This window comes from Hippocampus zosterae, chromosome 19 (genome assembly GCF_025434085.1).
Source record: "Hippocampus zosterae strain Florida chromosome 19, ASM2543408v3, whole genome shotgun sequence".
Taxonomy (NCBI): Eukaryota; Metazoa; Chordata; class Actinopteri; order Syngnathiformes; family Syngnathidae; genus Hippocampus; species Hippocampus zosterae.
The window spans coordinates 1,033,069-1,043,892 of NC_067469.1; the positions used below are offsets into that span (position 1 = coordinate 1,033,069).

Consider the following 10,824-nt stretch of genomic DNA (forward strand, 5'->3'; position numbering starts at 1 on the left):
CCCCCCCAAAAAAAATCTTGAACATTGGTTCTATAGACGGTCATTGTTAAATTGATAGCAATAAGTAGAAATGTCAAATACTTTTTGGAACTTTGCTAGGAAAAGGTAACTAATTTGTTGGAAAAGTGAACACGGGAGCAAGCAAGTCAACAAAACAGTGAGTCAAATTTACTACGGTGCACTGATAATGCGCCAACATGTACAACAGTCTCAATCCAATGGATTCATAATATCTTTCAGGTCGTGCCAGAGTTGTTCCTTTGAATGTTAATGTTGATACTACTGTGTTGTCTTACGAATCCGTCAGCAAATATTTTGCTTTGCGACACTTGTAGCTCGGGGCCTCATTTGGAGAGAGCCGGGCGACACAAATACCGCCAGCGATGATCTGGCCTCTTAATTATGCCTGCCTGTGTGTGTGTGTGTGTGTGTCGAGATTAGTCATGGTGTGTTCCCTTGAGAGCAAAAGAAAATAGACTTTGCAAACTCCCGCCTTAGCATAGCGGAGGGGTTTGGATGACCCAATAGTTCATTAATCCCCCCCCCCCCACCCCTTTTTTTTTTTTAACTGTATATTGGAGACATTTGTCTTTCCGATCAAAAGATAAGACAAAGGTTCAGAAGTCATGCTGTTAACATTGAGATGTGTTAAGTCAACTTCAAATGTTTGTTTAGAATAATATCTTCTCGGTGGCCCAACGAGTCGAAACGCGGCATTCCCATCCACCCGTTTATACCCATGGAGGGGGCAGACACTGAGAAAAGAAGAGGAAAAAATAATGTATTTATATATATATACAATACAATACATGCTGATTTATATATATATAGAGAGAGAGAGACTGGAAAATATTTATAAAATTTGAAAATAGGTCTCTTACAAAACATGTCTTTCAATGTCATGCCTTTTTTGTCTCATTTCAACTTCCTAATCTTCTGAAAGAAATTTCTTTAGTTTTCCAACTTCCTGGTTTGTCCTCGTCTTTTTTTCCACATTCAATTTCATTGTGAAGTGTCCCATAATCCTAATGCTTATTTAAAATGTCTGTCTTTGCCACAATAATTATTGTGGTGGTGTGTGGGGGGGTGTACCTTACATCATTCTCAGCGTTTTCTTTATTTTGGTACCAAAAGTATAAAAAGGCCATGCGCGTGGGCACCCCCCCCCCCCCAAACATGCGCACGCTTCCTGTGCACATCTGTGTTTTCCTGTCGTGTGTGTGTGAGAGCCGAAGTTGAGCAGTGGGGAGTGCCGTGTCGTCCCGACTAGCATCGGTTTGCACGCTGGCAGGTTTAATTCTCAATTTCAGCTTCTCTTTGTACTTCCCGTCAGGAATGCAAAGCAGCATGGAGGCAAGCACCTTTTTGGTCCTGGAGAACTTCATCGGAGGGAAGTTTGTCACGTGCCAGAGTTACATTGACTCGTATGACCCGTCCACGGGGCAAGTGTACTGCAAAGTGCCCGACAGCGGCGAGCGAGAGGTACAATGTTGATCCGTTATCCTTTGAACCGATTACAGTCTGCATCATTTTCTGCTTTTCAAATTGGCGCATTGGAGTTCGGCCTTGATGCCGACTTGAACAGAACTGCCAAAGTCTGATGAATCACATTCATCGAATAATCTCATATGGGACTGACACCAAATCGACAAGAACCTTTGCTCTTTGCAGAGTCCAGCGGCGAGTAAATCATTAAAAGCATCCACGCGCAAGACTTAAAAGACTCTTGGCTTCATATTTCGAGCTTAAAATCGCCACTCTATCGGACGTACTCGCCTGCCCTCAATTCAGCAGCACGGGCTCAAAAATTTCAATGGAGATGTCAAAGTAGAATGCCCCGAAACCAAATTTGCAAGATTAGGTGCACCGACTTCCTCCTAAATTCCCCAAAACGTACATGCCAGGTTCATTGATGACTTGAAATCATCCCAACATGGTGGCATTGCATCACTTTGAATTTGAGATAAGCACAGGTTTAGAGTAGAAGATACAGATTAGTGGCCCATTCCCAAAGGTCTTCATTCATGAATTAAAACCAAAATTGTGTCGTTTTATGATGTTCTGCAGGTGGAGGCGGCGGTGGCTGCGGCCAAGGAGGCCTTCCCAGGCTGGGCCGCTCGAAGTCCAGAGCAGAGGGCTCAAGTCCTCAACAAGATGGCCGACCTGATCGATACCCATCTGGAGGACTTGGCGCTGGCTGAGTCCAAAGACCAAGGTGAGGGGAGCGCCGGCAGATTTGAGGGTGGTTCTGAAAGGTACATTGTTTTCTTGATATGCCAAACTAGAATGAGTTAGAACAAGAATGTCGCCAAACAATGTCAAAGAAAAAAAAAATGTGACTTCAAATGACGACAGACGAGGAAGTTGCCAAGCACGCAATCTTGTAGTACGCCTCGGTTGATGTGGAGTGAGATTGGAGTACATTTGAATCCATTTTTCCTTGTGCTCTCCATTTTGTCCTGTCCTGCTGCAACATTTCCCAGGTAAGACGCTGACGTTTGCGCGGACCGTGGACATTCCCCGATCTGCGTACAACTTCCGCTTCTTCGCCTCGTCGGTGCTCCACCACACCACCGACTGCAGCCAGATGGACCACATGGGCTGCCTCAACTACACCGTGCGCTGCCCCGTGGGGGTTGGTAAGATACACCTGAGGGGACTCGCTGGGCTCGGAACTTTCAGGATGTTTGTGTTGGATAAGCTGATTTTTGGGATGGCGGGGGGGGGGGGTTTGAGCCAAAATTTTGGAACATTTACAGTGCAGTGTTTCCTGCAAATCGACCTATTAACTGATTTATTTCCTTTTTTTATTGCATTTTCTGCATATTCTGTCATTAAAAAAATTATGTATATTAAAGCATCGCTTTGTCGCCATCTTGTGGCAGCTTGGTGCCAAGTAAATATACGAGGCAGGATTTTTCTTTCGTCAGGAAAGTGGTACTTTGCTGCCACCACAACGAACAGCAGCTTACTGAGAAGTTGGAAGCTGGTCTTCATTTTTGTCTGCATACATTTTATGTCGTTTACCACATGACTCATAAAGTGCTATTTTTTAAAAATAACACAAAAGCTTGTTGTTTGAGCACCCCATTGTGGTGATTGTTTCTGTAGCCGGTCTGATCAGCCCCTGGAATCTTCCGTTGTATCTGCTGACGTGGAAGATCGCACCCGCCATCGCCACGGGCAACACGGTGGTCGCCAAACCTAGCGAGATGACCTCAGTGACAGCCTGGATGATGTGCAAGCTCATGCAGCAGGCTGGTAGGGCCGCATCGCGATGGAGAGAGGGGGGGCTTGTTACTTGATGTGAATTTGAACATTCCGCTTGGTCATCCAGGCGTTCCCCCAGGCGTGGTCAACATCGTATTCGGCACGGGCGCCCGGGCGGGAGACGCCCTGGTGGGCCACCCCGACGTCCCCCTGATCTCCTTCACGGGCTCTACGGCCACAGCCCGCGTTATCACCGAGCGCAGCGCCCCTTACTGTAAGAAGCTGTCGTTGGAGCTCGGCGGCAAGAACCCCGCTGTGATATTCGCCGACGCCGATCTGGAGCGCTGCATCGAGACCACCGTCCGCTCCAGCTTCTCCAACCAGGTGAGGAAAATACATTTTGGAACTGGCAAAAATCACATCACAAGTCTTAACTCAACTGTATTTAGAGCAAGGTCACATACAAAAAAAAAACCTAAATAATGATCTGCTGTCATTTTACTTGTGTGAGGAATCAAGTGACCCGTTTATCAAATCAATTGTATGTCTAGGGGGAGATCTGCTTGTGCACCAGTCGGATTTATGTGGAAAGTGGTGTTTATGAGACGTTCTTGGAGAGGTTTGTGGCCGCCGCCAGGAAGTGGAAGACGGGGGTACCTTTGGACCCTGCCAACAGCAATGGCGCACTTATCAGCAAGGAGCACTTGGAAAAGGTGCAAAATACACTCTGAGGATATTAAAAAACATTTTTTTGTTTTTCCTATCAAATTAGTAACCGATCAGGATTTTGGGCCCTTGCATGTCCGCCTACGTGTCTTCCTCATTCAGGTGCGTGGCTTTGTGGCGCTGGCCAAGTCGCAGGGCGCCACGGTGCACTGCGGCGAAGGCGTGGACACGCTGGAGCTTCCGGAGAGCAACGTCGGCGGCTACTTCATGGGCCCCACCGTCATCTCAGGCGTCCCGCAGGACTCCCGCGTCATGCAGGAGGAGCTCTTCGGGCCGGTCACCTGCGTCCTCCCCTTTGACGGCGAGGACCAGGCGCTGGCCCTGGCCAACGGCGTGCGCTACGGCCTGGCGGCCACCGTGTGGTCCCGCGACGTGGCCAAGGTGCACCGTGTGGCGGCCGGGCTTCAGGCGGGCTTGGTGTGGGCCAACTGCTGGCTGGTCCGCGATCTCAAGCTGCCGTTCGGAGGCATGAAGAGCTCGGGCGTGGGCAGGGAAGGTGGAAAGGATTCCTACCACTTCTTCACAGAGGTCAAGACCGTCGCCGTCCAATACTGAAAGGCCTTGCGGAAGGAGATCAGGTGTGGCGACCGCATTTTTCTTTGTCTTTGTTCAGCTCCTTTCCGTATTCCCAGAGAGTTCGTGAGGTTTTGCTTCCAATGTTTGCCCCCCCACCCCCCAGATCCCAACAAATTACCATGAAGCATTAGGCTCATTCTACGATGAGAGCAAGCATTCCAGTTTGACACAAAGCTAAAATTTGAGAAAAACAAAGCACACAATTTTACAGGAAGGAAGTCAAATGATAGTAAACAAAATAAAGACTTTTGATGAAAACAAAGTCCAAATATGAGAATTATTTTCTGTCACGGTATTAGAATGGCCATCGTATTATCCAAGTAAGCCCACTTGAAAAAGATTTGTCAATGCGCTGTACACTTGTACACCACTAGGTGGCACGATGACCATGTGTTTGTCTAGCTGTACCTAATATTAGGGCCGGTCAATTCATTCAATAAACCATATCTGATTGGGAGGTTATGTCATTCTGTAATCAGACGTGATGTCAACATGAATGAGATTAATTCTACTGCTGGGAGCCAAAAAAAAAAAAAGGCCTGTTGGCTGCCAGGTAACGAATTTATGATAATTACAGGCGAGCGGGCAGGAAGACTTTGCTCCCTTTTCCCACGTCACCGTGTTCCCCTTCTGCTTTTTGCGTACAGTCAAGTGAATATCTATATCGCAAAGTGTTCCAACGCTGCTCCGTGGATTCCCTTGCCTGTCAATCATTTTTTTCCATTATATGTGAGCATGAAGCCACTGGCAGCCACCTCCAGCCCAAAGTCAGCCGGGGTTGACCCAACCTCACGTTTGACCCAAATGAGAGCAATTTGCTCAAATATGACGGCAGCGTTTCCCCGAGGTCATCCCAGAAAATCGTAACTGCGTGCGCATGAAGGGAAGTAACCTGGAGTTACCCGCTTTTGCTGTGGCCCACATACTGAACGTTTTGTTGACAAGAAGCTCAACAAGTCTGAACACTGAATGAAACACACGTGCAACAAAAAAAAAGGAAAAATACACAACACGTGACTTCCCCCCCCCCCCCCCCACTCGGGTGCAGACTTGTTGAGATTGTTCTCTTGAAACCTTTTCTGAGGTCCAACAAGGAATTCACACGTGTCCTAATAACAGCATATGTTCACTGAGCCCCTTCACCTGCAGGGCAAAATGCCCACAATGGCGTTTTTTAGGGCAACATTTAAAACAGAAGTAAGTTTGAGTCCAAATGTATCATTTTATGAACATTTTAGGACCACTACGTAGTGAAATCTGTGGTGACAAAATTTAGCATTTGAAAATAACATTTTTTTGAAAGGAAAATTCTTGCTCTTTCAAGAAAAATGTATGACGACCACCATCCATTGATGTCAGCTAGGCCACCACGCCTCCACATCCTATTGGCCGGTTTCTTGCGAGCCCCCCCTGCAAACAACGTGGCTCTCTACGCACGAAAGTCACTGACCTGCCTGCCACATCATGTGACGGCAAGGGTGGGGGGGAAACAAACAAAAACCTTCATCGTTAGCCTGTTAGCGTTTTTGTGGTATTTGGCCGTTTTCGTGGATCAATTGAAACGTGTTTAGTGTGTTTCGTGTTACGACTACCCGTCATACTTGGAATGCGGCCCACAATTGCTCACAATTCAGGAGAACTCCATCAAACGTCTCAGAATGATTCCGCTTATTATAAATTTGGCGCCGGCCGGATGTCAGGGATGCCGAGTTAGCATCCGGGAAGACGTCGGGGATGTCCAGCCTAAGTTCATCCTCCCGCTAATGACTCGGGCGCTGTGTGCCACATTTGGCCTCAGGCCAAAGGTGCAGGGAGCTTCTGCAAATAGCAAAATGTAAGCGTGTGCGTGCACGCCGCGGCCTTTCCTTCCTGATCCCGTGCGTCCCGCCCCGTCCCGCCCCGCCCCGCCGCAGCGGCACTCGCTGGACAGTCGTGGCCGCAGACAACGAGGCACCGCACGGGAAGCGCGCGAGTGGATCGCGACCATCTCGCCCATTGTTCTCCTTGTACAATACGGCATGAAAGGAGGGGACCCGGCAGCGCAACATTCGCAGCCCCCCCCCTTTTTTTAACACAATGTTTCCCTTGCGTTGTATCGAAAATTTGAAGTGGAAATAAAAATGCAAAACTCAGTCCACAGTGTCCAGTTTGCCGCAGCAGCCATCTTCTTCCCTTTGCTCTTTTTGGCGACTTGACGGCGGTGCACTTTTGCTTTTGCTATGACCCACCAAATTTTAATAAGCTCGGCAAAAAGGCCCGTGGCTGTCTTCCATTTTTTTTGTACCCTCAATATCTCAGGAACTACTCGGTCAGTTTCCTCGAAAACGCTCTTATCGCAAAGGGAATTCCACAAGGATTTCCAAATCGGTGATCCTTTCCAAGATTGGTGAATTTTTTAGTCACTGCACCTTTTGACCTCCCATTTGACCTTGTGGATCACGTGACAAAACTTTTCATGAAATCTCTCTTGCATGTTCTTTAGATATCAAAGTTTCAGAAATGTCCTTTTTTTATTTGTTTGTTTCGTGGAAATACGGAGTCAAAGTATCCACATGCTCAGATTTTAGTCATTTGATAGTCATGGAGGATGGAAGCACACAGCAGACCTTCCGAATGTGTGTGTGTGTGTGGATTATAAGCGAAAGCAGGCCAAGCTCCCCGCGGCGCCCCAGTCGAGCTCATCAGCAATGCTCTTTTGGAGACACGCTTACTCCCTTCATCTTCCATCTCGCTTCATCTTTTTTTTTTCTCCTCTTTTCTCCCAGAGTCTTTGATGTGCTTCCTCTTGCGCTCTCTGCCGGCTTTCCTCCTGCATCCGTGAGGTCATCACAATTCTTGCCGCGAGTGGAGGAGAAAAAAAAAGAAAGTCGATGGTGGTGTTACATGCTCTTAAAAACGCACAAATCACATGGCAGGTTAGAGAGCACTGTTGTGTCCTTCGGTATGACGTCGAAAGTGTTTGGTTCATTCCGATCGCGGAGATCCCTACTTGTGAGAGGGTGTGCACACTTCCGCAACCATATGATCTCTGTTTTTTCTATTTTTTGGATTTTTTTGGGGGACTCCAATTCTTATTCCAAGTTCATCTGTTGTGTCTCCTCTTAGTTGCGGCGTCAGCACCCCCCCCCCCCCCCCCCCCCCGGGCAGGCGACGGTCTGTTCATCGCCGTGGCGCCAGGAAGCAGCTGCCCTCCCTGTGCAGGAAGTGGACAAGAAAGGACACAAGTAGGCTTTGGGTGTCCACCACCAGACAATGAACATCTGGCAGGTCGGTGCCCACAATGTGTCACGAGCGCTTATAAATAAAATGTATTATTATTATTATTATTATTATTATCTTGCCGCTCTTTAGCTTGTCCCTGTGTAGCTGGCTAGCCACAAAAGTGGTGCTCCGCATCTAAGTTGCCACGCTACGTTTGTTGACGGTGACTCTTCAAAATGTACATAATGCGGGGGGGGGGGGGGGGGGGGGGGGCACCGTTGGTGTTCAAATATCCCCGAACTTCAAAAATGTGTTAGCCAAAGCGATGCTATACGTTGACCTGTCAATGGCGCGTTCCGCTATGTGCTCGCGTGAAGCTAGCGGGGGGGCATTTCTAAGGCACATTTGTTAGGTTGCTTGAAATAAGCAACATGTAATTGCTTTTTGTTTGATGTTAGGTTTGACAGCAAAGGTCAAGGGGCCTTCTTTTGGAAGAATTCTCGACTGGACTGTACCACTGTGTAGATGTCATCGCGGCACGTTTAGTGTCCCAGCAGAGCCGTAAGGGTCCAACCAAACAAAGAGTTTTGTGCCACAAAGAAAAGGGAAACGATTGACATCCGCGGGGCGGTTGGGGGGGGGGGACAAAGCGCCCGTGCCGGCTCGTCTGTAAATAGTGCGGCTCCCGCAGACTTTCTTATCGGCGCGGCATCGCCAACACTGGCTTCTCAGAAGTCTCCGCTTCCCATTGTTCCCGCGCGCAGCGGAGATTCGCCGAGCTGCTCCAATGGGGGGGGGGCGACAGCTCGGGTGGATTTTCCACTTGGAGCGCATGCCGCGGGAGGGGTCCGGGCGGGGGGGGTGGGGGGGGGATGAGCGATTCCCTCTGATACTTGTGGACCAAGCAAACACATTTGTGCATTTTTGGATGGCAAAATGTCCGTTTGCAACAATCGAGATTTGAAGATGATCCGTGTCCGCACGGGATCGCGCTAGCAAACTCGCAAGCCTCGACAACAAAGGCAACTCCCGAGTGGGGATGGCGATTTCATTGCATCAAACAATGAAATGCCATTATCAATTGAAGTTGAATTCAATGGCAGAGCAAATCTCAATGTTCACGTTTTTTGCCTCCATGACCGCCGTTTGAACCTTTTGTTTGGTTTTTAATGAAAGGGAGACGCATCCAATGGCAGTGCCCCTCTACGAGAATTCGCCTGAGCTCCCTGACGAGATGACGAGACGATAAGACCGAATGGCCTTCACGCCACATCCGCATTCTCTTCTTCTTTTGTGTGAGGTAAAGTCCCAAGCCGGTCCCCGTCAGTCAGCTGTTCAAGAAAGAGTGTATTCCTGAAAAGGTCAACCCAAAGTGGAGGGGGGTGCGGGAGGGCGGTGGGGGGTCTTCCGTCTTCCTTCTCCCGCGCGATGAAGTCACCACCCCGCATTCTTGGCTTGCGGAATGCGTGTCTTGACAATGAGAACTTGGCGTCACCGCATTCCGAGCCCGGCCAGGTATGTCACGAGTCGGCCCGCTTCCTTCGTATGGCCCATTGCGTTGCCCCATCCGTTAAACAAACAAACCGACAAGTCACAAGGCGGTGAGAGTCCAGTCGCCCGAGACGTCTTTACGGTCATCGTCGCTGATAGGACGAGATACGGTGGCGGCGAACGCAACGGCTCCGTTTTGTACAGCGGTTCATTTCCAAATCAGATTGACCGAGAAGGGCAAGCGGCCGAGCCGCTGACAAGGAACTGCGCCGAACTCGCTCAAGCAAGACGGAATGAAAAAATGACCGAAAGTTCCGTACGTGACGGCGTGACGCCATTTTAAAAGATGTTGAAAGATTTGGAGCAAATATTGCGCAATCGCGAGAGAGCAGCTATGTGCCGGAACGAACGCCACGCGCTGGTCAGGTGATTGACAGGAAAGGGCCCGTACTGCCGCCCAAGACATGAGGGAGTCACGCGAAGTGGGGGGGGGGGGGGGGGGGGGGGGGGGGGGGGGGGGGGGGGGGGGGGGGGGGGGAGCGTTGAGCCCTGGTGGAAATGCCAAGCAAGTCGCGTTATGTAAGTGCGACTTGCTGATTAACAAGGCGCCAGGGTGTTACGTCATTGGGTGCGTTGGTTAAAAAAACAAAACAAACACCAAAAAATGGCAGCTGCCGCTCTGTGTTGCTGATTGGGATCGCCAATCGATGGCAATCGTGAACTAAAAAGCCTCCAAAGCGAATTCACAGATTCATTTGCAGTAGATCCATCCAGAATACTGCTGACGGAAACTGCAAAAACGGACAACTGACAGTTTTCCACACATTTCAGTTTTCTGCAACATTTGACTCAAATTGCGCGACTTTAGCGAGCTAGCCAGCCAGCCCTGGCACGAAAACCCAAGACGTTATTTCCAACACGCATAAAAATAAGAGTACGGCGTAAATCACTCGTGGACCATCACACCGCTGCCAGAAAGGAAGCCCCTCTTGGCTTTCCTCATTAAAATTTCTTAAAACGCTTGCGATGCATCCACCCCCCCCCCCTTTTGCGTGCTTCGAGGTTTGTTTAGAAAGGGACTGGGCGCCCGTGAAACTTTGACTGCGTCTGTATAGGAAGAGATTTATCAGCGGGCGCCGCGAAGCCTTTAAGAAACAATGCCATAAATTATTTATGGCCCCCCTTCATTTGGAATTCCGAGGCGCAGCGGAGCGTCTTTTAGCTCCAGATCACAGAATAATTGATGCTCTCGGTTAGATTGAGATGTGCTTTCAGCTCCAGCGAGAAGAGGATGATGTCGCTCCTCTCAAAGCACTCCATCATTGGGGCTAATGTGAATGCTAACGGCTAAATTGGCCTCTCTTTTTTATTTGTATTTCTTTATTTTGTTTGTTTGGCCCAAGAAGACGGTAGGAGAAGCGACACTAAAAGAGGCCAAAATCCAGGATTTGCATAGTGGCCAAGGAAGGTGATTTCCCACCGCACCGGAGCCTCCATTGACAGAAATGGGGACTGAGACAAGGAAGGACAGAGGGGGGGTGGGTGGGGGTGGGGGGCGTGGTGATAATGGAAGGGGTGCGGGAGGGGGGCCTCGCAAGATGCTGATGAGAGGGAGAGAGA

At 49.2% G+C, this 10,824-nt stretch overlaps 3 protein-coding genes across 5 annotated transcripts in view; 1 reads left to right on the forward strand and 2 right to left on the reverse strand.

Annotated features, from left to right (window-relative positions):
- The window catches only part of cd2ap (CD2-associated protein), a 157,567-nt gene that overhangs the window by 78,447 nt on the left and 68,296 nt on the right, over nucleotides 1–10,824 (reverse strand). The window lies entirely within an intron of this gene.
- myb (v-myb avian myeloblastosis viral oncogene homolog) overlaps nucleotides 1–10,824 on the reverse strand; it is a 59,325-nt gene that overhangs the window by 23,993 nt on the left and 24,508 nt on the right. For 2 of the 3 annotated variants that reach the window (XM_052052995.1, XM_052052993.1), the window contains exon 1: nucleotides 8,369–8,379. The exons of the other annotated variant lie outside the window; for it this stretch is intronic. The gene's annotated coding sequence lies outside the window, so the exon portion shown is untranslated. Of the gene's footprint in view, nucleotides 1–8,368; nucleotides 8,380–10,824 lie in introns of those variants that run through there. 3 annotated transcript variants of the gene reach the window in all.
- On the forward strand, nucleotides 99–4,774 carry aldh8a1 (aldehyde dehydrogenase 8 family, member A1). Its single transcript, XM_052052996.1, has 7 exons — nucleotides 99–1,482; nucleotides 2,068–2,215; nucleotides 2,484–2,639; nucleotides 3,112–3,261; nucleotides 3,338–3,594; nucleotides 3,762–3,923; nucleotides 4,039–4,774. The coding sequence occupies exons 1-7, from the start codon at nucleotides 1,336–1,338 to the stop codon at nucleotides 4,489–4,491; spliced, it is 1,473 nt and encodes a 490-aa protein (XP_051908956.1). The 5' UTR covers nucleotides 99–1,335; the 3' UTR covers nucleotides 4,492–4,774.

Coding starts and splice junctions, on each gene's coding strand:
- aldh8a1 (XM_052052996.1), top strand. CDS start 1,336: ATGCAAAGCAGCATGGAGGCAAGCACCTTTTTGGTCCTGGAGAACTTC. Junction 2,216..2,483: donor GGCTGAGTCCAAAGACCAAG/GTGAGGGGAGCG, acceptor AACATTTCCCAG/GTAAGACGCTGACGTTTGCG. Junction 3,595..3,761: donor GCTCCAGCTTCTCCAACCAG/GTGAGGAAAATA, acceptor TTGTATGTCTAG/GGGGAGATCTGCTTGTGCAC.